General features: G+C 36.4%; 1 protein-coding gene across 4 annotated transcripts in view; it reads left to right on the top strand.

Moving 5' to 3' along the window:
* The window catches only part of GSTCD (glutathione S-transferase C-terminal domain containing), a 73,187-nt gene that overhangs the window by 5,216 nt on the left and 45,652 nt on the right, over nt 1–22,319 (top strand). For all 4 annotated transcript variants that reach the window (XM_074589424.1, XM_074589425.1, XM_074589427.1 and 1 more), the window contains 4 exons: nt 3,859–4,290; nt 5,936–6,397; nt 10,777–11,031; nt 11,731–11,824. In XM_074589424.1, coding sequence (XP_074445525.1) covers nt 3,880–4,290; nt 5,936–6,397; nt 10,777–11,031; nt 11,731–11,824 — 1,222 coding nt within the window. In that variant the 5' untranslated portion in view covers nt 3,859–3,879. The remainder of the gene's footprint in view (nt 1–3,858; nt 4,291–5,935; nt 6,398–10,776; nt 11,032–11,730; nt 11,825–22,319) is intronic.

Here is a 22,319-nt window from a genome sequence, read left to right as displayed (position 1 = left end):
CCTTGATGTGAGAATTCTTCTCTAAAATTTTTTATAAGTACTTTTTTTTTTAAACAAATCTGAATAGCTAATGAATGTTTTATGAATGAGTGGTACTTAAAATTTTTTGCTTTTTGGGATAAATGTAACTGCAGCATGTGTGCAAAACCTAGCTACAGGAGAATCTAGCTATTGGAAAACTTATTAAAAATAACTGCCTATCCAACTAGAAGAAAATGTAGAAATAGCTTTTTTTATATATCAGAAAATTCAACAGCAGGTATTGCAACTTCACTGTGAGCCCTGAGATTCCTGTCAATGAGCAATAAAAGCTCTGTTTTTATTTCGGAGTTAATATAGCTATCTCTGTTTGAGCCACTAAGCTTCAAATTATACTGAGCATTTGAGCATTATGCTTACCTCTGTAGGCCTGTTCACTGGTTCTTTGCACTTCATGGAGGTAAAGCGTACAATTCTGTGGAGAGTTACTGGAGAAATTTTTTTGTCCTTTGGGGCTTATGAGTAGATAGTGACAGGCAGGCAGTGGAAGACTGCTAGCCACAGAGTACAGTAACTTGTGTTGTACTGGACAGTCTTAAGTGAGAGCCCCTCTCATAGGCTAAGTTTATTTTAAGCACTACCAAGCTTGTGTGAGGTGGCTTTACTTGAGGAAGCAGAATACAAGAAAGAACCAAATCGGAGTTTGAACTGACTCTGAGGAGAAGGTATAACAAGTCATGGGACTAGAGGGTACTATGCTGATTCAGCATGTGATACCAAGACTAGTTGATGTTATCTAGGTCTGAGCCACTGTCAAGTAATTTCCTGGGCTCCCTGTCAACTCCACTTGCATATTTCTACCATGTCCTTTGCATGGGCACTTTTGCGGCTACATGCTGAACGACATTAATTTATTGCCCTGGCTGAGGGGGAAGAAAAGTCTTGGCCCTTCCTTCTCCCTTTCCCCAAAATAACTTGTTCTCAATTCTGCAAACTCCTCTGGTTTTACAGCATGAGCACAGTGCTGCTGTGTAAGTAGATCACGAGTGTCTCTGCTTCTGTGTTCTTTCTGTCTTTGTTCATTTAGGTTTGGAAAAATAATTCAGTCTCTCTGTCATAGTTAACCATGTTGCAGCTGAGTAGTGGTAAATTACTCTATGTTACAACAAATTGACCTTTGAAGAAGTTAGTAACCACCCTCAAGCTGTTTGGCCCAGCTGTCTCCCAGAGGTTCTCTCTTAAAGGCATTTAGAAGAACAGACCTTTCCTGAGTGTACCTTTGCTTCAGTGCAAAATCCAGAGCTTTACCTAAAATGGTTGAGAGAAGTAACTTTAAGTTATGATACTGTGGACTAAATGAAGTGGGTTGCATGCATATTCCCATTTTCTGACCCTGTCAAGAGAATGGAGTGGGTAGCTCTGGACAACATCTGCTTATCCTGCTTTAGCAAGATCCTAGTATTGGTTTATCCGGTTGGTGTGACTTCTGTATGTAGTAGTTGTATACCTGAGGATAAGAGTAGTTGAATTTGTCCAGACGAATTTCAAGTCAAATTTCAAGCTTCAAGGAGACAGGTGAATTAATAGGATAGCGTCAGCTGTGGCATTTACTGGGTTGAATACAGAGCAGACCAGTAATCAACAAGTCATTATTTCCAATCAGTTGCTGTCTCTGCGACTGACTGATGGCTGCTATCTATTACTCATTGCTACTGGGTAGAAGTAATTTTGTTCAACAGATTGGAGGAGGATTCACATTGATGGAGTTCACCCTTTTGTCTAGCAGTTTTCATAGCCGGACATTTTTGTAATTTTAATCAGTAGCCTGATTAAGTAGTACGTCTATTTGAGCATCTTTCAAGTATTTCTTTTTTATTTTTAGTCTATTTTTAGTGCTTCAGAGCTGCTACTCTGGATGAAAATGGGCAAAGGGTGGTGTACCTATTGAGAGTGTGGTGAAAAGGTTAATGTTTTACTTGTGCAGTCCTGAGTGATGGATTTGGAACAATTTCTAAGAACAGGTGATTAACAGATTGAAACAACAGAATAATATACTTTGTAAATAGAAACCTCTTCAGAATTTACTGAAATATTTAGCAGTTCTATACAGTGTGGTAATGACAAAAGAAGCTGATTTATGTCCAGGTCAACCAGAAAATAAAAATAAAAAATTCAGTGGTGGAGTGACTTGTAAGGTGAATGTGTATGTCTGAGTGGCTAGAGTGGCCAGGAAAAGATGCTCTATGGGTTCCCATGGAAAATAAAAACAACCCAAATGCATATGAGGGTACTACTTAATATTGAGAGAAGTACTATAGTCAAGGATATGAGTTTAGCTGCTAGTAACCGTGGATTTAGCAGGTAAGACTAACTCTTCTTGACTAATCTCCTCAACAGTATTCTCACTGTGGAATTTCTTCCACAGAGCTGTACTTACCATGTTGAATTTGTCTCAGCTTACGTGCTATCAAGATTTATACAAATAAAATAGCTTTTAGGAAAGTAGTTATTTCAATACGTATTCTTTGTGTGGCAGGTGTATTAATTGAAGAAAAGCAGCAGTACTATTATGCTGATCCACAGTTGTTCTGAGACAAAGTCATGTAATATAATGGTTTAAAAATGCTTCACTATAACAATCATTATGATCTTTACTTAATGTCAGGTGGACTTGATTTTATTCTTCCACTGCCTTTTTTTGGACAATTGATTTGGCTCAGTGATAGATGTTATAAAATAGTAAATTTGATATACACATCTGTATGAAAAAAAAATCCAATAATCTAGATATATCATATGAAAACCTTTTTTACTTTTTAAATAATTACATCATATTCATGTAACTGTACAGAGACCTTATTAATCCAGACAGTTATTTGAAAGACTGGTGCTGTTCCAATGTCACTTGTGCTATACTTATATATGTATATAAAAAAACATATTGTCCTTTCTTAGCAACATTCAAATTTCTTTATTATAATAAAGCTTTCTTCTTTAATGATGTTTTAAGACTGCCATCTAGTGTCTAATGGGGAATTTTATTGAGTGATGGACCAGAAAAATTATTGCATCATTGTTTTATATTAAACTGGTATGAAATAGTTTAATAGGAAAAATTTAATTTTCAACCAGGTATAAGGAAAATGAATTAAAGTTTTTAATATAATAAGAAGACATTAATTTCAGCTGTGTAACCTTTAAAGTAGTTGTGTGTTTGAGGTGTTTATGTAGCATTCTTGAAATTAATGTGTTTTTTTTCCTTTTTGTGTGTCCTCTGGACCTTCAGTTAGTATCTCACCAGGCTCTAGATGAATTTTTAATACAGAAACCAATATTATTTCCCATGGCCTAAATACCCTATAAATGTGACTTCTAACAGTTATGGACAGACGAACGTGTGTGTTAGAAAACTGGCTGTTCTAGATATGTGCTCAGGAATTTATTTTTTCAATAATATAGGTTAATGTGGGAGATTATTGATTTTTTTTTTAAAAAAAAAAGCCTTGCTGTAAAATCTTTATACACTAAAAAATTTAAAAGGAAATATTTTCTTTTGGTTTTGTACGTTTTGTTTAATGTCATAAATAAGCTAAAATGTAAAAAAAAAAAAAAAAAAACAAAAAAAAACAACAAAAAAACAACTTCCCCAGGTCATTTCTTTATCAATGATTTGTATGTGAAGAGACACTGTATATGTGAAATCATCCTTTTTTCTCAAGAAGGGCCTGCAGTCGACTTATTCAGGCAGGATATTCTTTAATAGTATCTTAAGTTAAAATCAGTTTTAGCAGATAGTGGAAGGACTACTGTTTCAAACTCTCTTTTTTGTTCTAAATTCTGTATCCTTTTATGAATGTTGTGTTCTGATTTCTATTTCAGGAACTTTACCTCGGGAGTAAGATGAAAGATAGTGTCGCTGAAGAACATTTATATTTGGATTTTTCTCATCAGTACAGAGATAGTATCTTTCCTCTTCATACGTCTGTTTCACTGTTTTTGCTATCCTACTGTGACTGCAAATTATTCAAAGTTTTCTTAGTGCCCACCAGTGAAGATGTGGGTGCTCAGTTCGTGGCAAAAAACCTCCTTGGTGATCTTGAGGTCCATTTAATCTCCAGGTGTCAGCTTCCAGTGGTTGTGCAGAGCTGCTGTTTGCCTGCTGTTGTTGTGAAAGATGGCAAGTTCTGCCGAGCTGGGCTTTCTGTTGTCTTAAGGCATATAATACAGAAAACATACGAGGCAGATCCATCTAAAAAGGATGTTTTGGAACTCTTAGGCTTTAAGAAGACCTGCTTAAAAGCCTGTGCTGAAGTGAGTGCATCTCTTTCTCTTAGATACATTAATAGGGGTTTCTATAAGCATTAAATACTCTGAAGCAGACTCTTAATATTGATGTAAACTAAGTTATTTTAGTAAGAAACTTAATTTGCTTAGAAAGTGAAATTTCCTCAATGGAGAAGTATCTGTATTTTGGCATAAAGATGAAAAGTAATTCTTTTTAAAGATACTGCTTTTTAGCAGAACAAAAAGGACCATGAGATTAAAAAACTAGGTCAGATCTTTGTTTCATGTCTAGCGGTGTAGTTTCAATAAGTTATGAAGTACAGGTCTTGCAGTTTGAAGTAAACTAAGAAATACGTAATTTATTGTTAATTTGATTTCAAGACCCCCGTGTACTGTTAGTCTTCGTCATTGCCAAGGCACACTGTTGGATTATGTTTAGCTTATGCTCACCAAAATGTCCAGGGTCTTTTCAGCAGAGCTTCTACCTGGCCAGGTAGTCAGTCCCTAGCCTGTACCATTACAAGGGTTTAATCCATCCTAGGTGCAGGATGTTTTACTGAGTTTCATGCTGGTTCCTGTAAGCCCATTCTCTAGCCTGTGCAGGCCCCTGTGAATGGCAGCTCCTTCTTGGAGTTTGTTGACTGCTCTGCTCAACTCACTGTCATCCTTGGCGTGAGCGTGTTCCATCTGCCCCTCCAGGTCATTGGTAAAGATAATTAAATAGGATAGACCCCAGCATACACCCCTAAAGAGCTCCACTTCTAACTGACCTTCAGGTAAAGCATGAACCATTAACCACTACTACCCTTTGAGTTGATATTTCAGCTCATTTATCACGTAGCAGTTTACTCATCTGGCAGCTCATCAATCTAGACTTGCCTTCCTCACTCCTCTCAGGAGGTTGAACTCCACTATTTCATCATTGCTACATCCATGGTTGCCATTGATTATTGTGCCTCCAATACAGTTCAACCCTGTTGGTGAGTAGCAGATCTGGGGAAGCATATCCTAGTGTTAGTCCATCTAGCACTAGCATAAAGAAATTGTCCCCAACATCCTCCAGAAACCTCTGGTTCTAATCTCTTCTTGCTGGAAAACTTGATTCCATATATCAGATGGAAAAAAGTGAGTAAACTGAATAAGAAAATACAAGAGGTTAAAAGTTTTAAAACCTTTAAGTACAGATAATAAGGAAAACAGGACAAGGATAAGAACATGAAAAAAATAAGTAATGTTTTTTCAGGTGCTGTTTGGTTAGACTAAAGTTTTTTTGATGTTGCGTGCTAAAAACCCACTAATAATATGATGCATTTCTGTAAAATAAATGTGCTCAAAATCTGGTGTAATCTGGTTTTATTGCCAGCACTTGGTAGAGATGACATATAGAAATTGATCACAGCTTTGCTTCTCATGAGTTACGCAGCCACCCTAATCTAATGTCAATAATAAGGAATAAAAATATGCTATACTGGATAACTGTTCATTCTGTTATATATAAGATCTCTCTTCCTAATTCTCCTATTGCAAAAGTAATACAGAATATCTGAGCTTCTAAGATTATCAAAGAATGTATTTAAAAGCTGTAGTGTCTTTGCTTAAAGTGGACAAAAAGGTACCCTGGATTTTGTTTCTCGTTCTGTAGAGACATTAATTACATAAATTTGTCTGACAGGTTAGCCAGTGGACCCGACTTTGTGAGATCAGCATACCTCTGGCTGTTGAAGGATTTTTGACGGCGTCTCCTGAGCACTGTCAGACTATTCCTCCTGATATTTTAAAACTTGAAAGGAAGCTTGGAGAACCTGTCCGAGTACATAATGATGACAAAATTCGAAGGCAAAAACTTCAACAACAGAAGGCAGATGCCAAGGCTGCAGTGCCTGTACTTGGTAAAGAAGCAAGAGAGGAAGGAAAAACAGTGGAAATGCATGAACATCCACTCCCAAGTTTGGAGCTGAACATAGCTTTCTCTAAGCTGCTTGTCCAGGAAGTATCAGATGCAGTCAGCCGAGAGGCCCCTCACATCAGGAGGACAAAAACCTCTGACCTTCCACTTTTGGACCACGTTTTTGCAGAAGGGCTTTATTTTACCTTGGCGGATATAGTGCTTTTGCCATGCATCCATCAGTTCTTGGTAAGATGACAAGTTCTGCAAATATTAAGTGATGTATATGTATTTTTTTAAGAACTGGAAAGTTATAAAATGTGTTAATTTAAAATATATGGTGGTGTTTGCAATGTGAACTTAACTTGAAACAGAAGATTTGACTTTGTTTTTGTACAAATGAAAAAAGGGGATTGGTGAGATCACCAAAATTACTTTATATACATAGCATATCAATACTTAGTAAACACTGCGAACTGTTGAAATATTACACTGAAATATGTTTTGGCACCAAGTTGCCCAGAAAATTCCTCCATGAAAATACTTAAAATGGACACTTAAAGTGCATTCTAATATGCATAAAGCTATTTTCTTGCTTGAATTTAATATACTATACTTATGACCATGACTCCATAGATATTTACTAAAGTGAGACCATTTTATCCTTGAAGAATTTCTTGATATTTGGAATTTCGATTCCATCATAAATTGCAAATTTTAAGAGGAGGGAGGGTTGAGAATGGTATCATAATTTTGAAGTATTAGAAGGGATGTCCCCCATGAGAGAGTTAAAATGGACACTTAAAGTATATTGTAATATGTATAGAAAAAAAGTAGGTGAGCATGAACCTACTTTAATTTTGTTTTCAGTGTACTGGGGGGTAAGGCAAAATGAATTCCCCACCCAGTTTGTTGTACCTTTACTACATGGATATTATTTGAATTGGAATTCTTTTCAGCAAAGACTTGAAACTTCATGTGACTTTATTTTGACATGGACAGATATGCCTAAAAGACAACAAGTACATTCTAAGAAAGTGAGAATACCTTTTAGGGAGGTAGTGAATGAGGAGAGATTCAGGGGTTATGGTGGCTTTTTAGAAGAGTGAATCTTTGACTTTCCTTACCCATACTAGACCTGAAGAGCTACCCGGGTATTGACTAGGGAGAGACTTCTAAAAGCTCATTTGTTTATGCTACTGGTATGTAATTTCTTGAGATTCTCTTGAGAGAATTTCACCCCTCTTGTAGAGGAGAGCCTTAGTGACTTGGTTATTGTGTCTTTTGTGGTGGATCTCTCAGGTTGTACAACATTTACCCATGCCTGAGAAAGAGATTCCGTGTGTGGGGGGTGGTGGTTGGGTTTTTTTATAGCACTTGTCTAGTAACTGTGAGTGTCTTGCAGATTCCGTTTTACAAATATCTTAATGTCGGGATTAGTAAAATATATCAAAATATGTTTTGAGCCTAATAACGCCATGCAATTTGATTTTTATTTACTTTATTTTAACACCACCCCGCCCCCCCCCCCCCCCCAGCACCTCTTTTCTCCCTCTACCCTTTTCTCACCTCTGGAAAGAGGTAGGGCTCAGTAGTGAAAGTGAGTTGAGCTCAGCTTCAAAAACAGTTTTACACTGGGAAAAAACTTCTGTGGCAAGACTATTTGAGAATCTTGCTCAGCACAATCTGTGTACTTAGTTATATGAGGATGTATACGCAGAAAAGAAGTAAGGAAATGACAACTATGTCTTTATTTCCCATGACAATAAAATGGTACAATGAAATTGCCTACTACCAGTATTCCTGCAGTTACTCTATGAGACCGATAGCTAAGCTGGTGTCTGTTGCTAGGAAGAGCTCTGAGTGAAGTTGGTATTTGCATTTTGATTTTGCAAGTTGTTTTGCCAGATTTGCCTTATGGTGTTTGAAAACAAATGGAATTCCTGGAGAAGATGCTGACAGATAGATTCAGAGAAACAATCTCTAAAATCAAGATAATTACTAGTGAACACATATATGTGACAAATGTCCGATTTCTAACTTTTTTAATACAGATTGTGATGCTCAGTGGGTTTCTGAATCATGATAGCAGTATGGGAGTCCGGAAGTGGGTTAATATGGCTACCTTTGAATTAAGATGAGTTATTTTACAGGAATGGTTATTAATTCATCTCTGCTTTGTTTTTGTTTTGCAAATCACATAATTAAGGATTAACAGCAACTTCTGCATGAATGATGCTAAACAAAAGTCGTAAGACAAAATTATTTCCTACTGTTTTAAAAACTTCAGTATATTTCAGTCTTATTTATTTTTCCAAGGCCCTTTTAAATAAGAAGAGCATAACTTTTTACAGTAATGTTTGATTTACTGGTGCTAGGCATGAGGAGATTCTTGGATCAGATGCTTAATTGATTTCAGGATGCAACTGAAATCGTTTGGTGGATGTACCCTGAGCAGCTGACGATGCTGTATTTATTTGCTTTTCATGTGTGACTCTTGAGCCTTGGTGGTCTGCAACTTAGGAACTTTATATTGTATAATACATTTGTGTTAGCTCGCACCAAGGATTGTCCTTAAAAACTGGCCTTCAGCTTCATTTTTCCTTAAATTATAAGAGCTCTGGAATAATGTTGTTTTATTTCTGTTCTCTGGTGAATGATTGTTTTCTAAGCAATTATACTTTGATTCCTACAGTTGTCATTAAAATTGAATAACTTGCATCTGAAAGCTTCTTGTAGGCAGTGGGTTGAAACTGCTCTTGTTGATGGAAGTGACAGAGTTTAGTTCTGTATTTAAATGTTATTTATCACTTATATAACTGGACTTCCTTGATTGTGTTTAAAAAAATCATTATAGTTGCACTTCCACTTTGCTTTAAGGGTGTGAATAATAATGAAGTCTTCAATGAGCATGTGTCTGGAAAGTATCATACAATAAATATGAGGAGACTTGACTACCTGATTATAATTACAATTACCGAAAGTAAGATAATGAAGCAAAAGAGTTGTTTTTCATTTCATTACCTTATTTAATTTCTGTTATCTTTCTGAGGTTAGCTTTGTTACACTTTCTATTAGTTGTAACTCTTTAAAATTAATATAAGAATAACAAAAGCTCTGTTCTCCATCTGGGAGAAACTGCTACTGACTTTTTAAAATACAATTTAGAACACTTGTTATCAAGTGTAACAGTGCCTCTTAGAATTGCTTTCCAAAAGACTTCTTCCTTAACTGAATTAATATATTTCTGCCTGTGTTACTATTAGGATATTGAATTAGATACTAAAATTACACAGTTCATCCTCCTTTTGCTCCTTTGGCTATTACTAATTACTTGTGATTACCCGAAGAACATTATAAACACAACATGCAAGAAAGCTGCTTGAAATTTTATGTCATTTCAAGTGTTCTATACCAATTTCTATTTCCACACTGAGGACAGATATGTGGAGGAACACTGTTTTTGCATGGCCTTTTCTGCCTTTTCCTGTAATTGCAATTTTTAATTTTCTGCTTAAAGCAGGCACAGCATCACCTCTGTGAAGAGGAGGCCACCTCTGGAGATCATACTGTCTAATCCTTGCTCAGAGCAGGGTCAGCTAGAGCTGGTTGCCCAGGGTCATGTCCAGTCAGATTTTGAGTGTCTCTGAGGATGGAGACTTCACAACCTCTCCTCCTGTAAGGGGATGATGTTCACCATTCTAAAACATTTGGGAACCTGAACAAAGATTACTTAAGTTCACTAAATGCATCCTTTTTAAAATTAGCTGGTCATCTTGTAAAAATGAGATTTAGGTATCTTTTTTTGTAATACGTGTATTGTATTCTTACTTAAGAATCTTTTTTTTTCATTTAAGGTTCTAATTTCTATTGAAGGCCACTTCATCTCACCATCATATATACTTAATTCAGAAAAGAAATGTACTAGTTACCATTTTTGTATAAAAATATGAAGTTAAAGTGGCAAAGAAGTTTGAGTAAACATGTGATTTAGAAATTTTTTTTGATTCAGTGCTAGTAAAAAAAAAAAAAGTCACAGATGCATTGCAAAGACTTCAGTAAAGACTGGGGACAATGTATGCCTGTGCCTGTTTTGCTGTTACCACATAGTCAAAGGTATTTTAGGCTTGCAGCTGCTAGCAAAACAGCTGTCAGTGGATGAGCTTTTAAGGGCTTCAGAGTGCCTGTGGGAAAGAGGAGCATTCAGGTACCATAATGTCTTCCTTAGAGTTCAGTATTCATTGCAAATTACTGTTTTAGGTTATTTTTTTTTGTGTGTGTGTGATTACCTACCAAAATGAATCATTCCCTTGTTGGGAAGTAACAGATAATTAAGAATATTATTTAAATTGTGTTTTCCTGTTACTGACTGAAATTATTATTAAAGTTGGTCATGTAAACCTTTTTATCCTATGAAGCAAATGGGAATTGCAGACAAAGTCTAAATGGCCAACTGGCAATTCCACCTGCAGGCCGGAGCTCTAACTAGCTGGCTTTTTGCATTACCATCATGCTAAGAGTAAGCATGCTCAGCGTGGAGCTGAGCTCACTTCTGTAGTTCATGTCTTCTTGTGGCTTGTAGGAAGAAATTTACAGTAGCGAGTAACCTTTCCATTTTATTTTTCTAGGTTTCCAGCAAAAAACAAGGCAAAAATCTGGTAAATTTGCCTCTGATATCCGGTTGGTATCGAAGAGTTCAAGAAGTACCTGGAGTAAAGAAAGCTGCTGGCAAATGCCATATGGAGTTTCTCCAGCTTCCAGACTTGATGTCTGCTCCAGAGGAACAGCTACAAGACTTCTCTTCAGTTCCTGATGAATTAGAAGAGGAGAATGAAGACAGTCATTTTATAGGTGGTCCAAGGCCAACTATGACTAAGTTAATGGTAATTTAAGCTTTTTAATAAGTTATATTTGATAGTAATATGCTGCTTGATTTGGAATAGTTGAAATTTATTAGACTTGCAGAAGCTAAGTCTGACAGCTTTGAACAGTTTAATACCTTTTGCCCATCTTCTGTCTGATATGCATTGACTTAGAAGTGATTTTATTTTTTTGCTCTGTTCTGATATTTGATCAATTCAGGAATTGAGCAAAGATAGGACCGCTGGAAGGCCTATCAATAATTCTGAATAATCAAAGTAACTTTTTGTTTGAATTACAATATTGTGTTCTTCTTTTAAAGATACTTATATAAAGGATGACAAAAAATGTTGCTTTTATGCTTGGCTTCATTATTCTATCGTTTGTGTTGGTTTTTTTTGCTATTTGATTAGAGCTTTGAACATCTGTGAACCCTAATGAATTTTGTTGAAGAAGACTCTCCATCATGCTCTATAACTCAGTATTTTTTGCATAGAGGCTGACAACATTTCCTCAAGAAAATTAACAGGGCTTTCTTGTGAAAATGGGAGAAATACATAATTTGAATCCCATATGATGTAGAGTCAGCTGCCTGTTTGGTTTCAGTTAGGCTGAACGTGTTGCACAGTTTGATGCCATTAAATTCACTGGGAATTTTGCTACCAACTTCAGTGGGTAAAAGATCAGGGTCTTAATTTTTTTTTTTTTCCCCTTTCACATAGGAAAATGGTATTGAAGCAAAATTTTCTCCTCATCCATGCCCCAACTGGACCCTAGACTGGACCAATCTACCATCTGCAGTCAGTCCTGGAGAAGGTAAGGGTTTTTATGTATGTGTGTTTGTGTTTAACACTGCTGCCTTCTGGTGAAGCTACTTAACTGTTTCATGTCACTTCAATGTATTTCAGAGCGCTGTAAAACAGGTAAACAGTTCTAAATCTTTTAAAATTCAGTCTGTTTGGGACACGTGGTGAGATAACTTCCCTCATTTTCTGGCCACATGATGCTACTATAATCAGTATGAGTGTTGTATACATGGATTGTATCTTCCAAAGCAGCAGCAGCTGATTTTATTCTGATGAAAATAATATTCATTAGCAAAGTTTGGTAGTTACATATGAGTGAGTCTTCCCTTTTGTGGCAGTGTTCCCTGCCCTGTAGGGATTGTTTGCTTTGCTGGATTGCAGGGCAGTCTGTTGCCAAGTGGCTATACTTCTACACAGAAAAAACTGATTTATCACAATGTTTGTTGTTTTCATCAGTGTTGTGAATATTAAGTACCTCTTCCACCACACAGTAGAGTTTCCTCTAAAAGGTCTTACACATAGTGCCAGACAGGAAGAAGTTAGTGGACGGTAACTCCTTTCTACAGGGAAGAAAAAGGCTTGTGTTCTTTTGTGTAAATAAGGTAACTTAGACACTTGAGTCAGTGTAGCCTCAGTGGCATAGAACTTCTGATTTAAAGAATATAGAAATATATATATGCAATGTATAGATGTTCTTCAATGACCAATATGTGAAATTCTTCACAGAACATGTTGGGAATCACTGAAGTGCTATAGTTACTTTCAAAAAATACTGTGGGTTTTTTAATGTTTTTATTGGTTTTAAATACCTAACTCTGTGAATACAAGCATGTATTCCCATTTATGATATACAGGCTATAAAAATAAGATCAAATTTGAAGTTGGTTTCCTCTGGTTTGGATCTGGGTTTAGTTCACAAAGCCATGACAAAACCCTCATAATTTTATATAAAGTGTCCATCCTTCTAACATGAACTGTTTTCCTCTGGTTTTGTCCTGAGGGAACTCTTTACTGGGAAGTTGCACACCCTGCTGTAATTATTGATCCTTTCTTTCCTTTAACATGGAATTAAAAAACAAAACAAAACTTGGGTTTGCATCTGTCAACATTACATCATTTTTTTTCAGACTTTATGCGGTTGTTTTGGATATACTTCTTACGTTAAAAGACCTTTGTAGTCTGACTGCTGAAATGCTTGGGGGAGCTTGGGGAACTTCTGACAAAATACTGGAGCTTGTTACAGAAGTGAATAAACGTTTTTGCTTATTTCCAATGCTCAGGGTTTTGACTGTAAGTTTTAGTTCATACTTTTGTCAAGAAATCACTTTTCTTCTATTTGAAAGAAATTTTTGAAAAAGATGCATAACGTACAAAACCACATAATTAATGTATATTTGGAAATTTTGTGCCAGAAGGAGTCTCTTGGACTTGGTTTCACTGAGGGGAAAAATCAACTCCTGCTTCCTGCCTGCGTGTGTGCTTGCTCTCTTTTTTTCATGTTTGCCGAAATAGTTACTAATGACATTGATATCTGAATTCGGTTTTCAGTTCAATTTTTAGGAAGACTTGCTAGCTCAACAAGGTGCTGAGAGATTTCACCTCCCTCCACCCAAGATCACAGTGACGCTGATGCCATTTTCTGATTTAGGGAAACTCCAAATGCTTGTGCTTTTAGTCCAGGAGCAAGAGAGTCACATATGACAAAAAAGAAATTTCCTGATCTGAGAATTGATTTTGCTTTTCAGCTGGATACATCTGCGTGCTTACCTCTGCTGTTCTAAGTGGTACTGATCTCTCTTCCCTGATTCTTTTGCTAGTACAGCCTAATTCATAATTGTTATATGAAATTAATTCTCAATATTTTATTACTGAATCCTATCTGGCGCACTAAGAAAACAGTCACTGAATCTGACAGGGTTTTAAACTGGATTTTGGTAATGCAATTCAAGCTTTCAAACAAATTACCCCTATAACTGGTAAATAAATTTCCTCTTCCTAATGTTCATAACAGTTGGGACAAAGTAGAAAATGTTTCAGTTAAAACTCACTTTTTTTTTTATCCACAGTAAGTTTAATTTGCTGGCAAAACTTAATTTAATAGCATACATGGTATACTTTCTTCACTCTACCTCAGCTTAGGTATCTCCGAATTTGTCTTATATGTATGTGGAGGTACTAGGATAGAATTGTTCAGTCTGGGAGTCTAATTAGACCACCTTGCTGTCACAGCTATTTACTCCAGAAAAGAATTACTGATGATTGCAGTTCTAATGTATTATTTAGATTATACATTTAAGTTCATTCAGTTCTTTTAATAGGGATTATTTACTCTTGCGAAACCAAAGATTATGATAACATGATTTAAATTTCATTTGCTTAGTCATATTTCCGAAGCAGAATGAAATAGAATAGACTAGACTATATCAGTTGTAAGGGGTCTACAACAATCATCTAATCCAACTGGCTGAGCAGTCCAGCGTTGACCCAAGTTAAAGCATGTTAAGGGCATTGTCGAAATGCCCTTAAATGCTGACAGGCTTGGGGCATCGACCACCTCTCTGGGAAGCCTGTTCCGGTGTCTGACCACCCTCTTGGTAAAGAAATGCTTCCTAATGTCCAGTCTAAACCTCCCCCAGTGCAGCTTTGAACCATTCCCATGCAAAAACCTCTGTTAGCTCTAGTCCCGATGCAATTTTTTAAAAGGTGTTTGACCAAAATGGACTCATGTTTATGTTTTAGATATCTTTCAGCTTCTGCCATTATGTCAATTACTTCTAAAATATTTGGCTTATAAACTTGTGTGTATCAGCCTTGAGATGTGTGAATCTGTAAGCCTTTGTGAGCATCTGGAGTGTATTTGAAACACTACAAAATATCCCAAAATGTAGTATCCTAGTGCCCTCCATAACTGTTGATATTCTAGAATATAGTAGTTGTTGTTACAAACTTTCACTTTTGGAAGGAATTTAACACAAAATATTTCATTTATTTTAAAATGTATTGTAAATGCTGGTTTCTCTTCTAGTTTACTGTATAAAAACTTGGCCAATACTTTAAGTTTCTGAGCTTGTTTCCCAAATCTATGTTTAGATCAGAAATATGTTGATATTGTCTATTAAATACAGAAGCCAAAACCCCTCAGCACTTTGTTGTTTCTTCGAAATCACATAGTGTATAAAGACTTACCCCCAAGCACACAAACCGAGTCTGTCTGGCTAACTGCATCTTTTGATATTGAAAAGTTAATTTGTGCAGAATCTCAAAAGAAATTTAGTATTTCTAAGTTATTTCAGAGGCGAATACTGGAAATGTGTATGCCATTAAAATATTTAATGAAAAATATTTAATGAAATACTTATTTGCAGTAAAATCTTCAGCTGGCAGTAGATATAACTCAGAGGTCCTAACCAAGCCCAGTGCTTGGTTACATTGAGCTTTCCGTAGAAGTAAAGGTAGATGCGGTTGTAAATATGTACAGCTAGTAAAAGAAAAGGGTGGTAGGTCAGAATAGAGTAGCGTAGGTGGTCACAATGTGAGACTGAAGGAAAATGAGATACTTGCATCAGCAGTACAAGGACATGTCAGCACAGAAAATGTTTTAATTTTTTCCCTGACAAAGTTGTGGCTGAAGTTTTGTGAGGAGTCTTGTTGAAATAAGAATACTGAATGGAAATATTGTGCTACTGCTGATTAACTGTGAGGTCCAGGAAAGAGGAGGGTATATTTAATTAAATCTGTGACCAACAAAGAAATGCGACATCTTTTCTGTGGTTTCACAGTTCAAATTAGGCAGCAGTAGAAAGGACTTTTTTATCCTTCCTGGAAGTTTAGTCAACCCTGGAGTTTTCGCTTGTGTTCCTGGTCCTGTGTGTGTGAAACTGTTCCTTGTCTTCAGGTTATTTTCCTATCAGCTGCAAAGACTTTGTGGTTATCAAGACCAGTTTGACTAGTTATGATTAGAGGTACTTCCTTTAGGCTCACCCAAGGCACATTAAGGGGAGGGGGAAAGCATGTGTATGTGGTGGCGGGGAGCGATAACTCTTGTCACTGCTTTATTATTGTGATGATATATGGGGACGTAAGTCTTTGGTACTGTCATTTTTTCATCAAGCATTGTGTTCACTGTGAAACAAAAAATGGGAGAAAGGTTATATTTTTTTAACAGGAATCTACTTTTTTCTTTAAAACAGCTTTTTATTTATTTAAGTTTTTTACCTAACTGTGAAATTCAAGAATAAGAAATAACTGACCCACAATCTCACAAACCCTCACTTCTTTTCTGATGAGTTGGAATGCTTGTTAAGCAGGAAGTACTTAAAAGAAGAAAGTGTTTTATTTGTATCTCATTCTGAAATTAGCAGCTAGACTGACAGAGTGGGCACGTAACGGTATTTTCTTTGATGGTATTTGCTGTGAACAAATTTATACTATTCTTTCCAAAGTGTGAAACTGGTCACAGAATGAATGTAGCGGGTAGTAAACTGCATTCTGTAGGCTTGTAAGTAATGCCCTCTTCTCATGAAAATATTTTTTCTTAAATGAAGGAATTGTTGTAGGTCAGAAAAGAGCTCCTTAGCTGAAATACAACTTGCTGTCAGGTGAACGTTGAAAGACCACTATAATAAAAACTGGGAGTGCATGCACAGTAGGAGACAGAGGGTTCAGTTGCAGAATCTGTCAAGAGTTTGAGGTGGAGGAAGTTAGTTCAAAAAATGTAGGCAAATAAATAAAGCTAGATCAAAATACATGAATGCATTTTACAAGTGCAGCTTGCTCTTACCAATTAATGGAAGACATGAAGCCCTTTAACTTTGTAGTTGGTCCTATTCGTAGGGTCAGTTTTTCCTAAGCAAGTGCATTTTAATGGATTTTGTGAATAAACACAACTCCCAATGAAACATGTTATTCCTAGTAAGAAACTGACTGGGACAAGTGTTTGACTTGAGGAGGTGAAATTTTCCATGTACAAATTTAAAAAAGCCAACATGGAAAAAGAAAAGGCCTTTCATATCATCTGTGTCCAGTGCACAGGTGTAAGAAAGGGTGTTAATCCATTGCAAGGCAATGACTACCTGAAGACAGAATGGCTCTGACCAGAGACCTGAACAGGCTGGAGAGTTGGGCAGAGAGAAACCTTATGAAATTCAATAAGGGCAAGTGTAGGGTGCTGCACCTGGGGAGGAATAAACCCCATTCATTGGTACAGGTTACGGGTTGACCTGCTGGAGAGCAGCTCTGTAGAAAAAGACCTGGGAGTCCTGGTGGACAACAGGATGACCATGAGCCAGCAATGTGCCCTTGTGGCCAAGAAGGCCAGTGGCGTCCTGGGGTGCATCAAGAAGAGTGTGGCCAGCAGGTCGAGGGAGGTCATCCTCCCTCTCTACTCTGCCTTGGTGAGGCCGCACCTGGAGTACTGTGTCCAGTTCTGGGCTCGCCGGTTCAAGAAGGACAGGGAACTGCTGGAGAGGGTGCAGCAGAGAGCTACCAAGATGACTGGGGGACTGGAACATCTTATGAACTCTCTTATGAAGCAAGGCTGAGGGATTTGGATCTTTTTAGTCTGGAAAAAAGATGACTGAGGGGGGACCGTATCAACACTTATAAATACTTAAAGGGTGGGTGTCAGGAGGATGGGGCCGTGTCAGGAGGATGGGGCCAGGCTCTTTTCAGTGGTGCCCAGCAACAGGACGAGGTAACGGGCACAAACTTGAGCAGAGCAAGTTCCACCTAAACACGAGGAGGAACTTCTTTACTTTGAGGGTGGCAGAGCACTGTAACAGGCTGCTCAGAGAGGTGGTGGAGTCTCCAACTCTGGAGACATTCAAAACCCTCCTGGACGCGTTCCTGTGCAACCTGCTCTAGGTGACCCTGCTCTGGCAGGGGAGTTGGACTAGATGATCTCCAGAGGTCCCTTCCAACTGCTATCATTCTGTGGTTCTGTGTAATTTATGCTTGCTTTGTGATCAGTAGCGAGTTGATAACCAAATTAAATTACTATATAAAACCATCACAAAGGTTAGCCTGAATAAAACGATACCTTGATTGATATTTGCCCCTTGTTTGCATTCAAGATTTTTAGAGTGCTTACCTTTTAAAATGAGACAAAATTTGGAAAGCCCAGCATCTACTGTTCAGGGATAAGGCTGTCTCTTAAAGAGTTGTTAAGAAGAGATTTGTTACCTTGGTTTATAAGCCACAGAATAATTCATTATATACTGTAAATGGGTTTTTTTTGGGGGGTGTGGGAATAAAGGTATATAATATTTAAAAGTTTGCCTTTATGTTGTCGTCTTTTCCTAAATAATTTATTTTAGCTGAGAACTTGATCTTCAGTGCTTTTTCTTTTTGAGAAACCTGCTTTTATTAATAGGAGTATTTTAATACATGCATGAATATAAGTCTTACTAAAGGTGCCATATTCAATTATTTATGTATATACAGAGTACAGAATGTTCACACTAGAAATAGAGCTTGTCTGATTTACAGAAAGAATAGTGACATCAGGATGAAGCTCTTCTTACTGTGCCACCTTTCTTTATGTTTGGTAGTGGTGATAATTTCTTCCCAAAAGGAAATGTACTTTTGTGGGATTTGGGGATTGGGATATTGTTTTATTTGGTAAAAATATAAGTGAAGCTGTTTGAACATAATTTCTGATGACTGGTTATCTCAAATCGTTTGTGTATGATAAAAAATTATGAGTGAATCTAGTATGTGGCTTTGAGAATTGTCATCACAATATGTACGGACAGATGAAGAATAGAAAATTATCTTAAAATTATTTTTAAATAAATTGCTTATGAATTAAAAACACACCATTGAAACTCCAAGGCAGTAAAACTTGTTTCCCCGTAGAAGGAAGATCTTTGTGTTCCACAATTGTCACCTAGAACTAATGCTCACGTTTTCCTTGTGGCATTAATTATTTGCAAACCGGGTTTTGTTTTTAACCTACAGTCCAACATAACTTAGAGTTACTGTGATAGAAATCTTTTTTTCTGGCAGAAAGAAAAATGAATTACGGATATTTGGCTGACACTTTGTTGCCCTGGAATCGTTAAAATATTTTAGGAAGGCAAAAATGTTTTGGCAAAACTGAATCTGCTAAATAAAAATGGGGATCTCAAAAATGTTTTTATAGTTGGACAACCATTGATCTTGGAGATCCCATTTACATATATTATTCCAAAGCAATTTGGTTTCACCTCTGGGGTCAGCTCTCAAGGACTGAGTTCATTCATCATAAGCGCTTTGCAAATACTTAGTACTGTAGCAGTAATTTGCTACTCTGCATGCTCTCTCTCCATACCTACTCTCCTTTCCTTCTCTGTCCATAAACACTGATTTTGTAGGACTTTTTATAATAAACTTGCATTAGGCTTTGCGAAAGTATTTGTAAATAAAGTATGCAGAGGAATTTATTTCAATAGTTTACTTCCTCATCTGCTTTCTGTGAGGCACTGATGAGCTATGATGAGATTTTTGATTTGATCTGTCAGCTACTGAAAAGCCTGGCTTCTGAATGAGTTCCCTGTATTTGAGACATAATATTGATTTCTTGGGTTTTACCCTTAAACCAAATGACTATCAACCATTCTCTGATTTCACATGATTAGAGATTGCTAATGTTTGAACGGTTGTTGCATTTTTTTTTTATTTTCTTTTTTTACAACATTGAAGGAAAAAAGCATTAAATGATGTCGTTATCTCTTAACCAATTTAAAAGTTTGTGATTTTGCGCCCATGTTAAAGTTATTTGTAATTGCTAACAGAACTGACTTACATACTAGCTGTGGAATAAATGCTTTATTAGATGCAGAGTTATTTGATTTGAAGTTGCTGTCAAGATTGATTCAGTATATCCAAGCTGCTTCTTGGATTATTTTGTGAAGATTGCTCACAGTTACTTTATTTTGTTCTGCTTTTTATATTGGTGTTACCTTTGGAATATTTGTGACTTGAGAGGTGCTTTCTGAGGTGAGAATACATGATGCTTAAAAATCAAAGCTGTTTTAGTGAATTGATATTTTATTAAATTTTTTGCTAATCAGGATGTGCAAATTATGTGTTTTACTTTAAAAGCAACAGTGTTTCTAAAATAAGATCCAGGCAGCCATTTATTCTATAAAACAAGAAGAGTTAAAAGAAACACTTTAAAGTTCTCTATTTCCCTTCCAAGCTTGTCAGAACTTTTTGAAAGACTTTGAAGATTTTTTTTTTTAATAGTTTGTAGCCTATTTCAGTATCTCAAGCATCCTGAAGCAGGAACTCATCCTTCTTCAACTGATTTTTCCGTATCAGACAGCTCTTTGCCTGCAAGCCACATGGGTAACAGTCCAAGGGAAATGCAACTGAAGCTGCTTCTCATTAACCTCTTCTTAAAGTTACAGTTTCACTGCACTCATTTAAATAAGTTTAAACCACATTTATGAATGTATTGTATTTTGCAGTTCAAGATCTGGAAAACCCATGATGGCAATGAAGCCAGGTTGTCTCATATTCTTAATAAGTACTTAAGAAGTAGATAATTTTCAGTAACAAAGAGAAAAGGAACTGCTTATGGCTTGAAAATAGGCAACATTGTTTTTTGAGGTGATAATGTAAGAAAATGGAAGCTTATTGCAATTTCACTCTTCTTTTATGTGGCTTATCTTAAAAAGAGGATTTTTGCAACACTTCAGATTTCACGTGTGACTTCTTTGGATCTTTTGACTCATAGTTTTTGATGGGACAACTTTGATGGGAGTTTGAGTGCAATTGCTAGTTTTTAGACAAAAAAATTATGTGTAGCTTGAAATAATAAATTATGCATGCCACCATTCCAAATAACTTGTCCATGGCAATATACACTGTTCCTAATATTACTGTGCTCTCCCTCCATTTTTCTTTTGTGATTGTCTTGGTTGCCAAACTAAACAAGGGAAAGGAATGCATTATTTTATATTTCTAAGATGCTTATTTGGAGACATGAGGCAAAGCTATTATATGACTAAGTTGAATTAGTGTGTACTAATGATTTTTAGGCACAATGTTTTACTGAAACGAATACTTTTTGAAAAAGGACGGTTTGTATGCCTCATGAAAACAATGCAGCCGCATTATGAGGGTACAAGTTCACTACATTTATGTTTGCTTCAAGTCTGTTGCATTTTTTTAAGTGATGTTTGGATCTAAATGACGTGTTTAACAGCTGCTGAAATAGTTAAAATCTTCAAAGAAAAAGGAACAGTTGCTAATGTATCTTACTGAAAATCGCACTAGAAAGAATAATGTCAAGTTCTAACAGCTGCATTTTGATTCAGTTAGGAATTGGTGTTTGGCCTGTTCTGTAAGAAAGTGAGGATGACTGACGAACTTTCCATACAGCTGATAATGATATTGAAAAGCATCACCTTTGTTTTAGTGGTGTGCTTTATGGAATAAGTATAAACCCTCAGAGAATTACTGAAGCCTTAATCCTTCGTCTATGAATATCCCCTATAATAGGAGTTCAGTTTTTCATGAAGTGTAATCCCTAGAGGTATGGTTTTACAATTCACAAGTCCTTGTTAATTGTGAGTTTTTAGGTTTCTGAGAGATTTGTTTTATAGAATACAGGATATAAAGTTCAGTGGGGGCTTTTTTTAGTCCTGTTGTGGTTTGTGTTTGTTTATGGAACGCTTCTAAAGAATTAACATTAAATGGTGCGGTTTGCCACTTGAAATGTTTTAGGGATTTATGATTTGGGAACTGAAGGCAATTCTTAATGACTTGGTTTTATAAATTCACAGTAGTCTTAGTTCTGACAGTTAAATTAAAGCATGTTCGTGATTAATTAGAGTGAACTTTTACAAAGTGTCTGCACTTGTCAGTCACTGCCTGAGCTGGCTATGTATAGATAGAATTTGAGTGTGATCTGCCCTAGATAGAAAAAGTAGTTTTATTCGTTAGACTGTGAGGTTTTTCCCTTTTGTCTCTAAAGTTCTCACACATATGGAAGGACATAAAACCCAAAAATATTAACTCATAGATGGCTAGCAGATTTTTTTATTTTTTTAACAGGACTGTTAAATTAATTTTCCATGCCTTCCTCGGAAATCTTTCATGCATGTTAAATAGCCTGCTAAGCAACTCTGGCCTGTGTTCATTTAGACTTTCTTTCTTCTCTGATACCACTGTAGTATACCTGTTTCTTTGCCCCTTTTTTATTTCCGTATTCCTTGTTCATGGGATAGCAGAGCTCCGAAGTTCTATTCTTTATCTCTTAAGCCAGGCGTTTAGAGAAGAAGTTTCTGCTAAGTACTCCATAGCATGGAGGTGTGGGATATTCTTTATGGATGATTACTGTGAAAAGAAAGAAGAATGATGATCCCTTCTAGCAATTTTGGTTTGGGACAATGTCCAGCAAAAATCCGGGACAGATGATTAATGTGATCCAAAAAGACATTTTCTTCTAAACATAGCTCGAAATCATCAGCAGGGGTATTTTTGGGGAAGCCACAGTATATAGAAATTTATCTCCTTTA

Source organism: Larus michahellis, chromosome 5 (genome assembly GCF_964199755.1).
Source record: "Larus michahellis chromosome 5, bLarMic1.1, whole genome shotgun sequence".
NCBI lineage: Eukaryota > Metazoa > Chordata > Aves > Charadriiformes > Laridae > Larus > Larus michahellis.
The sequence above is the reverse complement of the archived record's forward strand: the minus strand, read 5'-3'. Positions and strand labels throughout refer to the sequence as shown.